The 19,495-nt window shown below is 34.7% G+C and overlaps 3 protein-coding genes across 4 annotated transcripts; 2 read left to right on the top strand and 1 right to left on the bottom strand.

The window, feature by feature from the left end:
* Positions 1-595: 595 nt before the first annotated feature.
* Positions 596-11,064, top strand: LOC110647571 (DDT domain-containing protein PTM). The gene is made up of 9 exons (XM_021801475.2): positions 596-2,935; positions 3,024-3,638; positions 4,410-5,490; positions 6,038-6,326; positions 6,426-6,550; positions 7,358-7,818; positions 8,723-8,751; positions 8,943-9,569; positions 9,732-11,064. Exons 1-9 carry the CDS (start codon positions 1,008-1,010, stop codon positions 10,337-10,339), a joined length of 5,763 nt encoding a protein of 1,920 aa, XP_021657167.2. The 5' UTR covers positions 596-1,007; the 3' UTR covers positions 10,340-11,064.
* A 66-nt stretch (positions 11,065-11,130) lies between these two features.
* LOC110647572 (uncharacterized) lies at positions 11,131-16,059 on the bottom strand. Of its 2 annotated transcripts, none has more exons than XM_021801478.2 (9): positions 15,875-16,059; positions 15,478-15,525; positions 15,230-15,299; positions 14,415-14,505; positions 14,209-14,270; positions 12,953-13,260; positions 12,837-12,870; positions 12,617-12,751; positions 11,131-11,653 (listed from the first exon to the last, which is right to left on the bottom strand). In XM_021801478.2, the coding sequence occupies exons 2-9, from the start codon at positions 15,523-15,525 to the stop codon at positions 11,463-11,465; spliced, it is 939 nt and encodes a 312-aa protein (XP_021657170.2). In that variant the 5' UTR covers positions 15,875-16,059; the 3' UTR covers positions 11,131-11,462. The 2 variants fall into 2 exon arrangements, with proteins under 2 accessions (XP_021657170.2, XP_021657168.2); XM_021801476.2 differs by having other exon boundaries at positions 15,811-16,058.
* Positions 16,060-17,619: 1,560 nt separating this feature from the next.
* LOC110647568 (ubiquitin-conjugating enzyme E2 20) lies at positions 17,620-19,331 on the top strand. The gene is made up of 6 exons (XM_021801473.2): positions 17,620-17,923; positions 18,162-18,189; positions 18,351-18,578; positions 18,652-18,715; positions 18,853-18,912; positions 19,023-19,331. The coding sequence occupies exons 1-6, from the start codon at positions 17,808-17,810 to the stop codon at positions 19,067-19,069; spliced, it is 543 nt and encodes a 180-aa protein (XP_021657165.1). The 5' UTR covers positions 17,620-17,807; the 3' UTR covers positions 19,070-19,331.
* Positions 19,332-19,495: the final 164 nt, after the last annotated feature.

The raw sequence follows: 19,495 nt of genomic DNA on the forward strand, positions 1-19,495 counted from the left end.
TTGAGACGTTTAATATAATTACAAATTACAGTAAATGTTATGTCAAATTACAAATTTAATTTTAAAAATTGAATATAATTAAACTCAATATCAAACATTAAAATAATTAAAATATTAATATAAAATTATAAATTGACGAAATGACTTGGTATTTTTTATTTAATTGACCAAAATTAAAAAAAATTTACATTTTAAAAATAGCAACTGAAATTAAAAAAATAATAAAATAAACATCTAAAAGTACTTTTTGCATATAAAAGTATGCTTATTCTAACTATATTTGTATCACTTGAAAAGTTCATATTTGTTATTTGTAATCAAACTTATATTTAATGACAGAGAAAGAAATAAAAGTTTCTTAAAATTATAACTCGAGGTTGACTAAATATTGATCAACGTGAGTTGCAAAATATGATTAGTCATAAATTCAATAAAATTATATTTAGCCTCGAAAGAGAGAAGAAAAGGTTCCTAGTTATTTTTAAGAATATTGTGTGTAATTATGATTGTTAAATGGCTAGCACACTTTCTTCACCAGAGATTTTATGAATGCCATAGAGAGCAGTCTCTGATCAGAATTCCATTCTCGCTCTCGGCTGACCAAAGTGCTCGCTTGCTTTGCTTTGAAAACCAATGAAAGCAACTTTTTAAAGAGAAGCTTCTGAGGCATTTTCAGAGTTGAAAGTCTAACCTAAACCACCCACCACTTTAGACCCATTTCCTCACACAACATACGTTAAAAAAAAGTCTTGCTTCTTCTCTCTCCCTCTGCACGATAAAAGCATTTGTAGAGGGAGAAAATCTCACTTTCTCTCTCTAAACCCCCCAAACCCCCACGCTTCTTCGTCTTTTTCTCTCTCTAGCCCTAAAATATGAAACCCCAATTCTAGAGAGAGAGAGAGAGAGAGAGAGAAAATCACAAAAGATCAAACCCAAAACATAAAGCAGCGTTTCTCACCTTCCCTATTTTTTTCAACGTTTTAAACCCAGATCAAACTGTGGGAATTATGGAGTTTCTGGGCAAAATTGTTCAGAAGGACTTCAAGGGTCATGGTGTCTTCTCGGGAGTTGTTCAATCGTACGACGCGTCGTCTGGCTTATTCGAGGTCGTCTACGAGGACGGCGATTCTGAGGAGCTCGATTTCTCTGAGGTCGCTTCTCTGTTGAAGCGGAAAGAAGCTGACCCGGCTGCCCACAGGCAACGGGTTGGTCGTAGGCCCAAGAAGCGCCTTCGAATCGAGCCAAGGAAGCGTGAAGACGGAGGAGTTGGTGAAGAGACGGGTAATTCTATTTCTCATTCTCAGCCAATTGCTGAAACCCTAGGGGGACAAAGTGGTGTGGTTGTAGAGTCTAATGAGAAATTAGATATGAATCGGAATGTTGATTTGAATGATGGATTTATTGGGAATTCGAGAGAAGGTGATTGTAGTAATGGGAATTTGGGAAATATGACTGTTGATTTGAATGAAGCTCTGGAGAAGGGGAGTGGAGTTTTGGAGACTTTGAGAGAAAGTGGGTCTGTTAATGGGTGTTTGAAGGGAAATGTTAGCATGAAGGAGGCGCTTGATTTGAATGCCGGGTTTAACTTAAACTTGAATGAAGGACTTGATTTGAATGAGGGGGGTCATATAAATTCCAACGGTCCAGAAAATTTGAAGAAGAGAGAGTGTATAGACTTAAATTTGGCTGTGAATGGTGATGTGGATGAGAATTTGGGGGAGGTTGATTTGGGGATTAATCACACAGAGAGTCAGAAGAAGGAATGTGGGTTTGATTTGAATTTGGGGATCGATGAGGAAATTAAGGATGACCCAGATGGTGATTGTGGAGGGGAAGCCAAGGAAAGTACGTCATGTGAGGTGGTTAAAGAGGAGACTCAAAAGATGGATGTTGCAAGTAGGGATTTGGAGAGAATTTATAATGAAGGTGCTATTGCTAATTCAACGCTGCAGGAAGTTCACGTTGTGGATGATTCATATGTAGGGTTGGCTATAGGAATCTGGAAGGACACCATATCTGGTGAAGATTTCAGGGTTGGTGATTCTGTTGAAATGCAGGATACTAAAACTATTAAAGAGGATTTTCCTGAGGTAGTTGATGGAAACCAATGTGATATTAGAAGTGCTAATAATGAAGGGAGTGGTGGTTGTGGGAGGAGGAGGGGTAGGAGGAGAAGCATTGCAAGTAGTTTGAACTCTGCGCCAGAAACAACTGTCTTTACAGATGCTACAGTAATTTATGGGAATGAAGGTGATATAAGAAGTGTATATAAAGAAAGGAATGGTAATCAGAGGAGGCTGAGGCGGGGAAAGTTTGTGGATACCTCGAGTTCTGCACCAGAAACAACGGTCATTGCAGATGCTGATGTCAAGGAAGATGATACCGTGGTAACTGATGGGGAGAAAGGTGATATGGGAAGCGCATATAAAGAAGTGACTGGTAATAGTAGAAAGAGAAGAAAAATTTCAGATCATGTGAATGCCACACCACAAATGACAGTGCTGAGAAGGAGTACTCGTCGGGGTTCAGCTAAACATGACATTTCAATCACAACAGCATTAAGTGCAGTCCATGATTTATCTGTGTCTCCTGCAGTTAGTGCAATAACTGAGGAGAAGCCTGTTAAATCATGTCGTGAATGGGCTGAAGAGCCCGTGGTTCTTCCTCCACAGGTGCAACTGCCACCTTCTTCACAGAATTTGGATTTGGATGGAATTTCAATCATTGACTTTTTCTCAGTTTATGCCTGTCTAAGATCGTTTAGTGCATTATTGTTCTTAAGTCCCTTTGAGTTGGAGGAATTTTTGGCGGTTCTGAAGTGCAACTCTCCTAGTTCATTATTTGATTGCATTCATGTTTCCATTTTGCAAACTCTAAGATTGCATTTGGAATACCTTTCAAATGAAGGTTCTGAATCTGCTTCTATTTGCTTGAGGTATGTTTTTTGTTTCTTTTTGCCCATCAATTCTGTCTGTGACCTATTTATTGGTACTTGATGTTTCCCAAATTGACTATTGATGTAGGAGTCTTAACTGGGGTTTGTTGGACTTGATCACGTGGCCTGTTTTCATGGTTGAGTATCTTCTTATCCATGGTTCAGATTTGAAATCTCGGTTCAATCTTAGTGACTTGAAGCTTTTAAAAAATGACTACTATAAACAGCCTGTGTCAGTCAAAGTTGAGATACTGCGATTTCTATGTGATGACATGATTGAGGTAGAAGCCATTAGGTCAGAGCTTTATAGAAGATCTTCAGGAGCTGAGTTTGACCTAGACTTTGATCGAAATATGGGTCTTGGGGCTTCCAAGAAAAAAAGGGCTGGGATGGACATCTCAGCTGGCTCTTGCTTAACTGAGGAGGCTGTTGATGACACCACTGACTGGAATAGTGATGAATGCTGTCTTTGTAAGATGGATGGGAGCTTAATATGCTGTGATGGTTGTCCAGCTGCCTTCCATTCAAAGTGTGTTGGTGTTGCTAATGATTCTTTGCCAGAGGGTGACTGGTTCTGTCCTGAATGTGCCATAAACAGGCACAAGCCTTGGATGAAACCTCGAAAGTCACTTCGAGGGGCAGAGCTATTGGGGGTCGATCCTTATGGCCGATTATATTTTAGCAGCTGCGGTTATTTATTGGTGTAAGTTCGTCCCACTCCTAATGATTACATTTGATTATTATTGATGGCTTTGTTATTATTGCTATTATCATTGTTTTTCAGCAGTACTGAAGCATTAATTGTATCTTTATGTGATAATGAAATGGCTCCACACCATAACAACTCCTTGTTTCATGATTGGTCCTATGCTTATAGCATGAGAATCCTTTTCCTCTTCTGGGTGACCAGCATGAAACAATTAGTTATCCAGCTGGACTTGAATCCTGAAAATTTTTTATTTATGATCTATATGGGAGAGAACAAATGGAAATTTGTTATGTGAAAAGAAGTCATTAGTTTTTTGTGTTGTTGGTTATATACCATGGAACTCTTCCTTCTTCAATGTTGTAGCTGGAATTGAGATTTCAGTTTAATTGGTTGGGTTTATGCAATAAGTTATGTATGTTTAAACAGAGCTGTAACTGAACTTTAATATCCAAAAATGGATGCCTTTCCAAACTTGGCTTTTACTTTTGGTGTGATTAGGATTATTATTCTGTCTGAGGTACTCTATGATCGTGTGGAAGTAGGGTGATGTACATCTTCTGTAATATTTTCCATGTGTTTTGGTGTGATTATCCATGGGTATAATATTCCCTGAGTTTAAGGAAGTTCTCCTATATTTTTTTACTGGGTTTGTAGCTTCTTAGATTCTTGTAACAATTTTTCCTTCATACATAACGACAATTTTATAGTTTGTCAGCTTGTAAGCTTACTTGAAATATTTATTTTCATTTATTGTCGATCTTTCAGGTCAGATTCATGTGAAACTGAATCCTTATTTAATTTTTACCATAGAGATTCTTTTATTGCTGTTATTAAAGTGCTGAGGTCTTCAGAGATGGTTTATAGCAGCATATTGGAGGCCATCCACAAGCATTGGGATATACCTGTTAATTTATATGGAGCAAGTAGTAATTTGGATTTATGCTTAGATATGTACATGAGCCCAGCTGTGTTGGCATCTTCAGAAACATGTACAATTAAAAATGAGGCTACTGATGCAAGAAAAGCAGAAGAAAAGTTTGTTACAGAATGTTCTGGTCATATTAATTTTGAGGTGTCAAAGTCTTTGAGCCAAACTTGTTTGAGTTCTGAAGGATCAGCTGAAACAACCCAAACAAGTTTGCGGAATCAGAATTTTCAGAAAGAAGTGCCCGATTGTGCTAATAGAACTGCTGACCTTTTAAATGAATCTGATATACCAGGGAAGCTCCCACCCATGGGAGACAATTCTTTGACATCATCCTGTTTGGAAAGCAAGAATGTAATAGGATCTGCAGCTAATGGTCACCCTTTATCGGCTTTAGACCCACCAAACCAAGTCCAGCTAGGAACTGGCTACATGAACTATTACAGTTTTGGTCGTATAGCTTCATCAGTTGGAGAAGAGTTGATGCGTAAGTCATCTGACAAAACCATTGAAGACTCCATAAAAACGGATGAGGAAATCATTTCAGCTCAGATGAAGATTATTTCGAAGAAAACTGCCAAGTTTTGTTGGTCAAATATTCCCAGACTGAATGTTGGTGTGCTGAAAGAAAAATGTGGGTGGTGCTTCACTTGCAGGATTTCTTCTGATGAGTTAGGTTGCTTGTTTAATATGAGTTTGGGTCCAGTTCAGAAAGGGCCTGTGGATGACGTTGCTGGCCTTCAATCAAGAAGGAACAAGAAAGGCCATCTTACAGATATAATAAGTCATATTCTCTTGATTGAAGACAGGTTGCAAGGGCTTCTATTAGGTCCGTGGCTGAATCCACATTATAGCAGGCTCTGGCGCAGAAGTGTTCTCAAGGCATCAGATCTTGCGTCCACGAAACATTTACTGCTTATAGTAAGTATCGTTCTTTTTATTTGTTTCTTGTCCCTAACTGCAATCAATGTAAAGCTTTTAATGTCTGATGATCAAAGTTGTATAAAAAGCTGCTCAACAAAACTCTGTTCATCTTAAAATCTTCTTTAAACTTACGGCTTTTTTATTATCCTCCTCCCAGTACAGCTTCAAAAAGATTTCAATTAGTTAACAATTGATTTTTTAATATAAGTGAATTATACATCAGATGTGCAGTGAATTTAGCTATATAGTTCAGTTGCATCAACCCAAATCCTCAACTATAAGAAAATCTGAAGCCATTCTTGGACTTATCTCTCCTATGTCTCACTTTGGAATAGTTGAGTTGTTTGGATCTTCTTTTCTCTCTCTTTCTTTTTCCTCTTTTTCTTTCCCCCCTTTTCATAGGTTACCATTTTCAGCGATGTTGATTTGTTCATTGGTACTTAATGTGAAACAGCCCAAGTTACTTCCAGGACGTGTTGATCTTTGTAGTGGGTCTGATCTTTTTTCTATTTAGGTTATTCATGTTGTTATGGGTATTATGCAGTTAGAGTCAAATCTGCGCCGTCTTGCACTTTCAGCGGAGTGGTTGAAACATGTGGATTCTGCCACCACTATGGGTTCAGCTTCTCATATTGTCAAAGCTTCATTGCGCGCTTCTTCAAAGAATGGAATTGGTAGGAAGAGAGCCAGGTACTCAGAATTTGATTCCAATCCTTCTTCAAATTCTGCCAGTGGATTAGGCATGTTATGGTGGAGGGGTGGTAGGCTTTCTCGCCGGTTATTCAGTTGGAAGGTTTTACCTCGCTCGTTAGTATCCAAAGCTGCCAGACAAGGTCTGCAATCTTTCTTATTTATGGGTTGTGATTGGTAGTGCTTCTGTTTATTCAACTAAGTAATTATTCTGAATTTGTTTGAAGTTTGAAATTCTGCAGCTGGGTGTATGAAGATACCAGGCATGTTGTATCCTGAGAATTCAGATTTTGCAAAGAGGAGCAAATATGTCTGTTGGCGAGCTGCTGTGGAGTCATCAACAACTGTAGAACAGCTTGCTTTGCAGGTATGGTATCCCTGTTGCATAGCTTCTCTTATTGCTGCTTACCTTTTCTTGTTGTTACTTGTGCATCTAATGTGCAAATCTGGGGAAAAGAAAAGAATACAAATCTTAAGAGGATATGTTGTTTCTGGAGGCATTGATCATATCACATCAAGTATATCACCTGAATTAGTCCATAAGTGTTGTCTTCACCCTGTTGCTCTTAGGTGGTGTTGTTATAGTTAAGGAAAGGCTTCTTCATTTTAAAGAATGCAAACTTGCACAGAAGTTACTTTATAAAATTTAGTTATTTATTCTGATTGGAATATATAGGTCATACTCTATTATACTGCATTCTGGGTTAACCAAATGCTAATATGCTGGTACATCTGCTCCGAGCAACATGGCTTGTCCATATTACACTGCCTGCATTCTTTGTAATTTTTATCAAATAAGGTAATTAGTTAGTCAGGAAAGCTGAAAATTATCCTCTATTGACCCCTCAACTATCTGCACTGTTATCAAATTTAGCCCTAATCCAAGCATCAAACTGACCAGATCTCTAAGTGAATTGAGTAATAAATAAACCTCACAAAGGTCAATGTCCACGCCAGGTTTAATAAGCACAAATGATTTATATATGAAGAAAAGAATGAGGATGCTGAATCTGGTCAGTGAATATTTTCATCTTTTCAATAAAAGTGGAAGGACTCTGTTGGTTGATAAGTTGTACGAAAATGGAGCCTGGCTAGTTGTGCCATATTTTTCTGATTTTAACTTCTCTTCCGTTGATCAAATCTATATATTTTACTTGCATTTTGATGGTTACAGGTTAGAGAGCTTCATTCTAATATCAGGTGGGACGAAATTGGGAACACAAATCTGCTGGCAATGGTGGACAAGGAATTTAAAAAATCATTGAGGCTATTCAAGAAAGTAATTGTCCGTAGGAAGTGCATAGAGGGAGAAGGGGCAAAGTATCTTCTTGATTTTGGCAAGAGAAGAATTATTCCTGAAATTGTTTTAAAGAATGGATCTGTGGTTGAAGAATCCTCCAGTGAGAGGAAGAAATATTGGTTGAATGAATCATTTATTCCCTTGTATCTCTTGAAAAGTTTTGAACAGAAAAGAATTGCTCGCAGATCTAGTAAGATGAGTTCTGGGAAACTTTCTGATGCTGCTGTAGTAGTGAAGAAGCCCCCAAAGAAAAGAGGTTTCTCATATCTTTTTGCAAAAGCTGAAAGATCTGAGTACCATCAGTGTGGGCACTGTAACAAAGATGTTCCAATCAGGTATCTTATATATTATTCTTATTTTGTGTTGCAGATGATCAAATTAACCACACGAATACCCACATGCACGTATTTGTGAAAGTGTGTTAGATTTTGATGATGCGCATCATCATCATCATCATCCTTTTCTTTGCTTTTTACATATGTGCTGCTCTGACATCTGATGGGTGGTAATGTTTTATTATGACACCAATAAGTTGGAATTAGCTTGATTAGATCTGACATAGGTTTGTATTTCATTATTTTAGTGGGGATATTTTGGTGGAGAAAGCGAATCCATATAGCCGATCCCAAATTTTTGGGATAAAGGCTTAGTTGAGTTGAGTTGAGTTGAGTGGGGATATTTTGGTGGTTCACTATTTGCAAGTGAAGAACTGCAATTTGTTTTACTTTTTAATTGTAGGTTAGAGTATTATTAATATTGCCTCGTTTGAACCATTATTTTTAGTTATTTTAGCTATTTTCTGGATTAAATCTTGAAGTTTTCAACTTGATATTTGAGGTCTATTATATTTCTTACGTGTGTGTCTGTACACACATGCACATATAGAAATGTATATACGTATTCAAATTGTGTTTGCCACCCTTACTAATCTTGCTTTCCCAAGAAATTTGCACAAGTGTCTTGTAACTATATTTTGGACCCATGATAATTTTTGGGCGCATGATTTTGTTGTACAAAATACTTATCTCTGATAATATATGCAAGTCTGTACAGAGTATACGGAGTATCTTATTGTATGTAACATTTATGTTATTTGGACTCTTTATTAAAAAGCTAATTTTATTAGTATTCTATTTCCCAAGTTCTATAACATTATGCTGTCATGTTGAATTTAGTTTGTTTTTATAATTTCTATTTTAAATATTAACTTAATTTTTAATGATGCTTAAACACTTGCAGGGAGGCTGTGTGCTGTCAGTATTGCAAGGGTAAGTAATTTTTAAATGAAATTCCAATATTAATCTCTGCTGTCTTTTCCTTGATAAAATGCAGGATGTTATTTCTTTTCTTTATTTAACTTTCTAGTGTGATGCACTATAGTTACATGGTTAAACCTGATAGCAAGGGCTTTTGTTTGCTTTATCAAGTTAGGTGCTTATGATCATGGTGCAAATTTCAGGATTTTTCCATAAAAGGCATGTGAGGAAGTCGGCTGGTTCCATCACTGCTGAATGTATGTACACGTGCCACCGTTGCCTTGATGGGAAATATGTGAAAATTGACTCAAAAACGGGGAAGAGTGGTGTAAAAAGAGGGAAAAATAACAAGAAAAACTTGCAAGTTCAGCATCAAAAATCAAAAAAGGCCTCTGTAGGTTGCAGGTCAGTGCGATTTAAAAACAGTAAAAAAGCATTGAGGAGTTCATGGTCTCTACGACCAAGAAAAAATAAGAAAGTTGCTGCTGTTGTACCACTGCGTCGCTCACCTAGGAAAGCTAAATACAACTCTATGCAAAATAAAAAAGTTGGGGAATGCAAGAAAGATAAGCAGGTCAAATCCAGAAAAGCAACATATAAGAAACAAACTAAGGTTACTTCATGGCGCAAGGAGAGGACACAGACTTATCATAGTTACTGGATTAATGGTCTCCTATTGTCTAGAAAGCCAGATGATGAACGTGTGATGCATTTTAGAAGTTTTCTTGCTTCTTCCAAAAGTGACATCCTTGATCAACCCAAATGCCATCTTTGTTGTGAAGATGGAAATACATCTACCTTGAATTATATTTCTTGTCAGATGTGTGGAGGTAGGCAACTATCACTATATTTTCTCATGCTCGATGTGTCCTTTCAACTAGTCAATTGAGCCATTGCAAATAGATTAAGAAGATTTATCTGTTTATGCATTTGATTTTTCTTCTACTTTTTTTTTTATTGTATTAATTTGGACTATTGAATGAATTATGCAGAGTGGTTTCATGGAGATGCTTTTGGACTCAATATGGAGAACATCAATAAGCTTATTGGATTTAGGTGCCATGTGTGCCGCAAGAGTACCCCTCCTGTCTGCCCACTAGTACTAACCACAAGAAGACATGTCTCTCAAATGGATGAGGTGCAAAATGATGTTCAGAATGAACTTTCGGAGGAAGCAAAAAATGATGTCCCACATCTAGGTGAGATGGTGCAAAACGATGTTCAGAATGAGCTTTCTGAGGAAGCAACTAATGACCCACATCTAATTATGAGAAATTCATTGCAAGAATCGCTTGCAAATGAAGATCATCAAGGCTCACTTCTTGTAAATGACTTTGAACTTAGGAAGCAGCAGCCAGGTACTACAGATTCAGATCAGAGTTTTGTGCCTGGATCTGGGTTTGAAGTGGGCAATGAGCGGGCAGTTGATTATGTGAAGGAAAATACTGGTGCAGCTCAAATTTCTAACAAGAATTTGAATCCAGAAGTCATATCATGTAATGGAAATCACATGTCTGTAGAGAATACAATTGAATCAGAAGATGTGATGGTAACGTCGTCTGTTCAAATGCAAACCTCTTCCTGCAATGTTGATGAATGATGTGGATGTGATGGCTTAACCCCCATCTTGAAGTCATCAATTGATGGAGCCCTTATTGATTCAGTTGAGTTGCATCCACATTTTTTTAAGGCATGAAGTGGATTGTAAGATGAGGGACGAAATTGAGTGTTGATTTGATTTGCAGAGACCATTTAATTGGTGAAACAAAGAACTGCAGAGGCTAGAGTTTATTTGTAAATCAACTAATATTTTTGAAATTCATGGTAGAAGTTCAAAAAGATGCACTGGGATGATTCATTTGAAGCTGAGAAATAAAGAATTTCTTCTTTGATGTCTTCTGATTCTATGAAGATTGCTCTGCTTCATTGGTTTTCAAGATTGTGACGTCCACAAATGGCTGATAAACCCTTGCATGGAAGCATCTCCAGAGAGGCTTTGGGTAGTCTTTTAACAGGTCTGCTGGCATTTTTTGTTTGCCATGTCCCAAGAGGCTGCTGTGCTTGTGCAGCTTGCTTTGTTAAGTAATTGAGATTTTGTTTGATTCGTTGATATAGCTTCGAGGCATGGAATTGCGACCGATGGATGAGTGTTGTGAGGGTATGACAGGAACAAATTATTTCATGACCAAGTAGGTAGTCTTAGGGCTTAACATTGATAGTTTATATTTACTTTTAATTAAAATGTAATATTTGTTAGCTTCAAAGACTCGTTTGTAGATATCATATCAAAATAGTCAAATTGATTTCAATTTCATATTTGTTTCAGTTTTTCTCGAGTTCTTGATCAGTGGACAACCCAGCCGTAATCAAATATTAAACATTCTTCTACGCTGACGGAAGTCGCTAGTAAAATTTATTACAAAAGGAGAATCTCTACACCACAAATTTTACAAGTTACTATAATAAAACAGTACTCGGAAATGCTCGAACCTCGATATTTGCATTGGAAAGAGTTCCGACTAGGCATTGCTACACTTAATAGGTTGAATGTCATGTTAGTAAAGTTTGGCTTCTATTAAAATACATTCCATGACAAGTAGGCACAAAAGATAAGTTGAATCCCTTTGTGCAAGTCCTATCCTTAAAAGTTCTCCGCGCTTACAATGTTAAGAAAATCAATAGATATTAGCAGCACCGCCAACGAAGCAAATAAGAAAGAACCATCAGTGATGCATCTTGATAACGCGGGATACCCTTTCAAAGAAGATTGGGCACATGCTTGTGCTGAACATCAGGACCGATCTCATCCACTCTGGTGCTACCCTCTCAAATGTCCCTAATGTTGACACACGGTATAGCAGCTCTGGTTCTTCTGCACCAGCCCTCTTTACCCATGTTAGACTGAATGAGTAACCTGTTACAGCCGAAAACCAGAATAATATTTAAGTTACCAATATATAATTAAAACTCAAGTATGATTGAACCAAAAAGTGCATCTATTTTGAAGTCTAAACCACCCAATCCAATCAAATTTAACGCAAACTAACATTGCCATTACGCTAAGATTCAAGACTGCTACAGTAAAGGCCATGTCTCACATTTAAAATTAAAAAAAAGGGCATGGACGCACAGCAATGACAGCATACAAAACTACCAATCTAAAGCTATCCGTAGCATAATAGACATACTGCAACTACATCATGTCCTTGACAGAGCTAAATCTCTAATATACCACCTCATGAGTCAAAATCTACAGTTTGAGGAGCATCAAAGATGTCACATGTGTTATTCATAACTGATGCAGGATACTACTCCTAATGCAAAAACTATTTTAGGTACATTTTTTCCTGAGAAGCATTGTCAACATGATTTGAGATGTTGCAAAGTATGAGTGTCAGCATCACATGTAGCCAATTTATCATCAACACATCACATTGCATCATTAAGGAAGACAACACTAAAAAATATGAACTAGTAACAGTCCAGAAAATGACTACACCATATGCAACTTTTTCTATCATATCTCATGATATATATATCATGTACTGGATATTATTTATAACATCCTAAATAAGGCATTTTGTTTCACTCATATTATGACTCAATAGTTCTCATGCATTTACCAAAATTTCTTTACTAATTATTAACATATGTCCATGTTTTATTAAAAAAAAAAAATTCCTAATGTTGGCGCTTGCTGAAACTGTACTGAAGCCAACAAAACCAAGTCTCATTATTTTTAACCAAGACAAACAGCAGCCAATAGAATGTTGATAGATTAATGAAAATTATTAATATTGAGAAGTAAAATAAAACAGAAGGACCAGATGTCAAGACAAAAATATATCTATAAATGAATGTATGTAACAGGAATTACCACTTGATTGATGCAGAGCTGAAATGCATATTCCTTCAGTTTGGTTCATACTAGAAAATTTCATGCCCAGTAAGTATTCAATAAGAGCTTGAAACTGGCAGTTGGTAGAACCACTATCATTCATGACACCATTGACTGAAAAAAAAAAGAATATATATATAAATTTACTATGCAGCACCAAAACCAAGAAAATGGCAGGCAATTTATCTTTTGAACCTACCTGATTTGCAAACAGTTCTTTTACAACATTCAGGCTGGAGAATCACACTAACAAAGTTAGAAAAACACAAGGAAATAGATTGCTCTTTCTATAAAAGCATAAAATTACACAGTTACCTGCTGCTCACTTTCCAGATCCACAATGGACAAAGTTTCCCTTGATGAGCCCTGTGCTGATTCCCTTACCAATAAATCATTGTGATCAATTTGACCAGGAGTACCAACACCTTCCATCTGAGTTCCATCATCTCGGCTGCGCTTTCTCGTTATTCTTCTTATTGAGTCACTGGTCATCTTTCCTGGCGTAACTTGAGCAGTTTCAAGAATATTCTGCTGCATATTATCATTATTGTAATCCTTTGAACTAGAAAAAAGTTGCTCTTGGAGCTTTTGAAGCCTCCCAACTTCCTTGGAAAGCATTTCGTCTACCAAAGATAAACCCAAACCATCAATAATGAAATAGAGAAACAAATGTTTAATCAGAAAGTTAAAATACGCTGGATATCTTAACTGCAAGCCCTTGGCAATTCATTGCTTAAGGGACTATATCACTGAAAAACTGTAATGTGAACAGACCTATATCACTGAAAAACATTAACTTTAAGCTTTGTTTGGTTCTGTAATTAGAATGGGAATGGAATTCCATTCTGTGGTCCTTCAGTCTGCAATTATATATGAAATTTTTATTCCACAAATTTGAAAATATCTATTCTGCACATTTAAAATTTTAACTAAAAGTTGAGATTATGAAATTGTTATTACAGAATAATTGTTCTGCATTTAAAATATGACACAAAGCTGTCCAACACGAAATACCATTCTATTTCATCTTATTTCATGCTGTTCTTTGAAAAAAATGAAGCCTTAATAGTAAGTTAAAAAGAAATTTAATGTGGGAACCCATATATATATTTATTATTTATTATTATTTTATTTTAGTTAGCTAATAATAATTTATTATACTTATAAAAAATATATATATTTTATTGGATGGTCACTAGTGATATTGTCCGCTCTGAGCCGAAGCCCTCACGGTTTTAAAACGCGTCACTAAAGGTTACGAACTACCAACTTATAAACCCAGCATCTCTCCCGTGTTTTGTCGATGTGGGATTTATCTAGGGTGTTACATTTAAAGGGAGAAAAGAGGCAACAAAGGTATGTCATGTAAACACATTAATTCATCAATGAATTTCAAACATAGTTCACCCCTATCATTTTTATTCTAACAAGACACGGCATAGTAATTATAAGAGATTGCAACATATGACGAAGCAACAGCCTCAGTGGATAATTTATGTAAATTTACATGATTGATTAAAGACAAGATCATGAAAATCAAGATATTAATACATCAATTTTGGGTTTCTTACTCTTCTGGTTCTCTTCCATTAACAGCTTTTGGTATTGTGCATATTCATTGTCTTTGGTAGACCTGAATGCAAAATAACAAGTACTATTCATAGAATTCTGCCATTTAGACAAAATAAATGATTCTTATCATAATAATAAAATAAATATATAAAAAAGAACAAAATAAGTACACAAAAAAAAGCAACAAAAACTTGGAAATCCATGCCTTATTGAAGCAACCTGATTTCTCAATTCACCAACTTGTTCATGCAGCCTGTCATTTTCAACTTTCAAATGTTGTATCAGCTCTTCTGCAGCTGCAATAACAGCAAGGTTAATGGTTAAACACCACATGATCACATAATTAGAAGTTTAGATTTAGTTTGATAGCTCCTTTCTTGCAAATAAAAATTTATATTATAAGAACTAAAATGGAGGCAACCATTGTTTTAGTATTCTTTTCTCTAGAAATTTATAGTTTTAATTTTCCATTTTCAAAGTCAAAAAATCAAAATAAAGTCAAGCTAGTATAAGGATATCTTAGTATTACTATTCATGCTACTTTAGTAGAACAAGTTTGGGTATTATTGGTATGCTTAGCCTTTTTTATTTAGGGTTTAAATAAACTATTATGGTGTGATATTTTCAAGAGCTAGGAACTAATTCTTCTAGGTTTTGACACCTATTAAAAGGATTGGCATGCTTCTTATAGAGGAACGAACATTATACTATTACCACTTCTTAAAAAAAACTTATAATAAGCTATAAAACCACTATTCAGCTAATAATAAGCCTTTCAACTGCTTTTCAATCTTGTTAATCAGCATGATGGTTTTAAATCAGTTATTCTTGAATCAATCCTCAAATGTTCATGAAAAGTAACCTAAGAAATACAAGTACTTCTAAAATGAAAATAAACACTCAACTATAGGCAAATCCTCAATACACCCAAACAAAGTGTTAAGAAATGATTCATGATGCATGTAGATGGATTTGAGAGCAGAAATTAATCACAATAACTACAAGATGAGGCCTGCACACCTGTTACATAATTCAAAAACTTTAATTCTTGATCTTTATTGATCTCATCCAACTCAGACATCCTTTTCTTCTGTAAAAACATGTCATAAATTAGAGGACAAGCTACCACGTAACCACGTTTTACTACTGGGAACCAAAAAGTTAACTAAGAGGAAGAAGAAATAGAAAACCCATAAAAAGCACAGGAAAATGAGGATGAAAAGAACGAAAACAAGAGTGAAACTACAAAAGAAAAAGAAATTAGACACCTTCAGCGCATCATACTTATTGTAGAGCTTAGCGTACAGAGCTTCCATCTGCAACAAAAATTTAGCAGACCAACAATTAATATAGATCTCACAAAAATGAAATTATAAAAATTCACGAAATGACATCTATCTCAGATGCAAAAAGAAACCCTAGCCCTCGCATTAAGTTCTTCAAATTCAACATAACCATGCACACAAAAATAACAAATTGAGGAAACAAGAAGATATCAACATTGCTATTTGATCTTGGCATCGGAAAATGTAAAAAAAAAAAAAAAAAGAGAGAATTAAATGAAAATAAAATCTCATATATAATTTTGAAGAAAAGCCAACCAATTGAATAGGCGAATGATGATGCTAAGTCGTAGTAATCAAAGATTGATTTGATGAGTGAGACCTGTGTTTGGGAACCAAGAAACGGCGGGAAAAGTAGAAGGCTTCGAAAATTAAAGAGGTGTCACTCTCACTTGCTTGCGCTCAACGCCTGCTGCTAATCTTTAGACCTTGAAGGAGCAAAGGGACAATTCTCCGTCTGTGCCACATGGTATCATTCCTTCCGTGACGGGTCACATTTTGACAAGTTAGCTTTGAGTGCCAAACTCGGATTAATTATTTAAATAATGTGTTTTTAAAATTATTTTATTAAAATAACGTGAATTTAAAATTATTTATAAATATAATGTTTATTTATAAAAATATTAATTAAAAAAATAATTTTATTATTTAACTAATAATTACAAAATTATTAATTTAAGAAGTAATTTTATTGGCAATGATATCAGTGTATATCAGAGTCAATTTGTTAGCATGTGTTAGCGTCAGATAAATTAATATTTTCAGAATATGACAAATTGCTTATAAAAATATGAATTGAAATAATATTTTTTTTAAGCATGCATCATAATTATATAAAAACTTTGGAATGCTTAAGAATTTATTCCTCTAAATAATTTATTTTATAATTATTGTTTATTATTTCTTATAATAAATTATTAAGATAATTAACATGTTTCATCAATTAGCGACGGATCTAAAAATTTTTTTTTTAAGAGTTAACATATAAAAAATAAATATTAAAATATTATTAAAAAAATTAATTAAAGTCATTTATTAATTTATCACACATATAATTATAATATTTTATCTTGATAAAATTATTTTATTAAAAATTTATAAAATACTTTTTTATTTCAACTAATTTTTAATTTTTATCAAAAAGAGAGTTTAATAATTAAATTTATAAATATAAATAATTATATATATGTACAAAGAATATTTTAAAAAAAAGAATTAATTGACCCCTCATTTTATATTTTTAATCTATCATTGCCATCGACCTTCTGATGTATTTATTCTAACTTTATATATTTTTTCTTTATATATTTTTTCTCACATTTTTTTAATTATTACATTAATAAATGTGTATCTTAAATCACCAAAAACCTATATAAAGAATATTTTTTAACTATCACATTAATAAATATTTTTAAAAGCATACTATTTAAATAATTAATCCGTCAAATAATCTCAAAAATTTTTCATTTTTCAGTTCATTTTACTTTTAAGTGATAAAATATTATTCAATTTTCAGTGATATTTTTTTTTCTCATATTCTTTTTTTAATTTAAATTAGTAAAAAATTTGAAAGCAAGTAATTTTAGAATCGTTTTATATAATTTATAATTAATTTATTATTTTTAGCAATGGTTTATTTAGTTAAAATTTTCTATAATTTTATTTTTATAGATTTATCATGACTCCTTTAATATATTCAAAGTCTTGCTTCTTAAGTCATTTCTATATATATTAATAATTCCATTCTAAAAAAAAAAATTTAATGGCTATATGCGTTGTAGAAACTTTTTAATTTTATTTAATATAATTTATTTTAAATTATTAATAATTTAATAACTGAAATTTTTTTTTGTTTTGTAATAATGGCAATATTCGCACATTTGCGCACTTTAGCATGAGCAAAGCGCGTTTAAGCGGTGAACTAGCCGTTGGAGGTAAAAAGAGGAAACGGATAAATCGAACCTACGACGCCGTTATTGTAACGTTCAAAAAAATAATTTGAACTCCCGGTCTCAGGCCCAACTCCCTTAAACAGCGCGGTATCGCTACACCAACTGCCCTTTTTATAAATAAACTCCATAACCCTCAAAGCCAATCTCATCTCTCTCTCTCTCTCTCACTGGAACGCGAAGAAGAAGAGACAAAGAAAACCTCCCTCATTCTCTTCTTCTGTTATTCCGAAACAAAATCTCTTCTTCTTGATCTGGTTTTTCTTTTTCTCCTTTAATTTCTTTTTCATATCACTGATCCAAACAATGGCTACAGTTAATGGGTACCAAGGTAACACACCCATGGCCGCTCCTGCAGGGACCCCCTCGAAGCAGGCTGTGCCAACGGCGAAGACTGTTGATACACAATCTGTGCTCAAAAGGTATTTTTTCCAAAATGGGCTTGATTGATTTTTATTAATAAAATTCAGGTCTTTCGTGTTGTGTTATTGAGTTTGTATGCTAATGCAATCTTTTTCTTTGCTTGTCCACTTTTGCTATTGCATCAAATTTTTTTCGGGCTGATAGTGAAGCTTGATTTTTAATTAGAGTATTGGGTTTGCGGATTTGTTTCGAAGCTTTTAGGATCTCTGACTTGTTATTTATTTATTTTAAAAACAGGTTGCAATCTGAATTGATGGCATTGATGGTAAGTGAACTTTTCTTTTCTTTCCTCTTCAAATCGGGGAAATTCATCAGTTTGGATGACAAGAAGAAAACTTAGATAAGTAGGTTCTAGGATTTTGTGATTAACTCTTTGGCTTTTATTTATTTATTTTTTTTTTTTTTTTTGTGAATTTCTATCTGTAGATGAGTGGAGAATCTGGTATATCTGCATTCCCTGAGGAGGACAATATATTCTGCTGGAAAGGAACAGTCACTGGAAGCAAAGACACAGTTTTTGAAGGAACTGAATACAAGCTATCCCTTTCTTTTCCAAACGACTACCCCTTCAAGCCACCAAAGGTGAAGTTTGAAACCAGCTGCTTCCATCCTAATGTGGATGTCTATGGCAACATTTGCTTGGACATTCTTCAGGTTAGTACCTGTCTTCACTTAACTACCAGCTTTTCAGGATGTAAATTTATTTGACAATGCTATTTTTTTTTAGGATAAATGGTCATCCGCTTATGACGTTCGAACAATACTCTTATCTATCCAGAGCCTCCTTGGAGGTAAATTTTGACTGTGCAATTGGCCCTTTATCTGAATATGATTGTTTCTAATACAAATCCAGTTGTGAAGTTGCAGTAATAATTTGACAATGTCAGTCTATATCATTTCGTTGTTCTTCTTTTTGCTTGTTATTCAGAACCAAATATAAGCTCGCCTCTAAACACTCAAGCTGCTCAACTTTGGTGCAATCAAGAAGGTCTGTAGTTGATACTTCCATAATTGCATTCTTCTTCACCACTTCAGAATTTATTTATTTATTTATTGGGTTGGGAGTCATCTGAGAAGTTAAATATCTGTTTACTGCAGAATATAGGAAGATGGTTGAGAAGTTGTACAAGCCTCCAAGTGCATAATCCTGAGAAGAAGATTGCATTTTAGGCGCAGAAGCTTATGTAAACTTTTTCTTCCCAGTAGAAGGGAAGGGTGGAACGAAGCTTTTTATAACTTTTTCCCTTTTTTTTTCGTTGTGCCATCTCATTTTATTTCTATAGTTGTTAGACCATGATTTAATGCAATGAATGAATATATCATTGCTCTTATGCACTCTCTCTCTCTTGTCAGGAGGGCAGGGAATTTCCATTATAAACGCCTTTTGGTTTCTGGATTTGATTTTAAGTGTTTTTAGCGACAACTGAAAATCATTTTTTCAAGTGATGTAAAGCAGTTTTAAACCTAGATGCACATCCCCAGGAGCCTAATTATATTATGATATTTAGCCGTTGATCCGTCACTAGGCTGCATTACACAGTATGTTGATTTATTCTAGGACGCCACAATTG

The sequence above is a fragment of the Hevea brasiliensis genome, chromosome 13 (assembly GCF_030052815.1).
Source record: "Hevea brasiliensis isolate MT/VB/25A 57/8 chromosome 13, ASM3005281v1, whole genome shotgun sequence".
Taxonomy (NCBI): Eukaryota; Viridiplantae; Streptophyta; class Magnoliopsida; order Malpighiales; family Euphorbiaceae; genus Hevea; species Hevea brasiliensis.

Bases quoted from the DNA above. Each gene is read 5' to 3' on its own strand.
- LOC110647568 (XM_021801473.2), top strand. From the start codon at position 17,808: ATGGCTACAGTTAATGGGTACCAAGGTAACACACCCATGGCCGCTCCT. The intron at 17,924-18,161 runs GTATTTTTTCCA...TTTTAAAAACAG, and splicing joins ACACAATCTGTGCTCAAAAG to GTTGCAATCTGAATTGATGG. The intron at 18,913-19,022 runs GTCTGTAGTTGA...TGTTTACTGCAG, and splicing joins ACTTTGGTGCAATCAAGAAG to AATATAGGAAGATGGTTGAG.
- LOC110647571 (XM_021801475.2), top strand. From the start codon at position 1,008: ATGGAGTTTCTGGGCAAAATTGTTCAGAAGGACTTCAAGGGTCATGGT. The intron at 8,752-8,942 runs GTAAGTAATTTT...TGCAAATTTCAG, and splicing joins GTGCTGTCAGTATTGCAAGG to GATTTTTCCATAAAAGGCAT. The intron at 9,570-9,731 runs GTAGGCAACTAT...TGAATTATGCAG, and splicing joins TTCTTGTCAGATGTGTGGAG to AGTGGTTTCATGGAGATGCT.
- LOC110647572 (XM_021801478.2), bottom strand. From the start codon at position 15,525: ATGGAAGCTCTGTACGCTAAGCTCTACAATAAGTATGATGCGCTGAAG. The intron at 12,871-12,952 runs GTAACTGTGTAA...GTGATTCTCCAG, and splicing joins ATCTGGAAAGTGAGCAGCAG to CCTGAATGTTGTAAAAGAAC. The intron at 12,752-12,836 runs GTAGGTTCAAAA...TTTTTTTTTCAG, and splicing joins AAGAACTGTTTGCAAATCAG to TCAATGGTGTCATGAATGAT.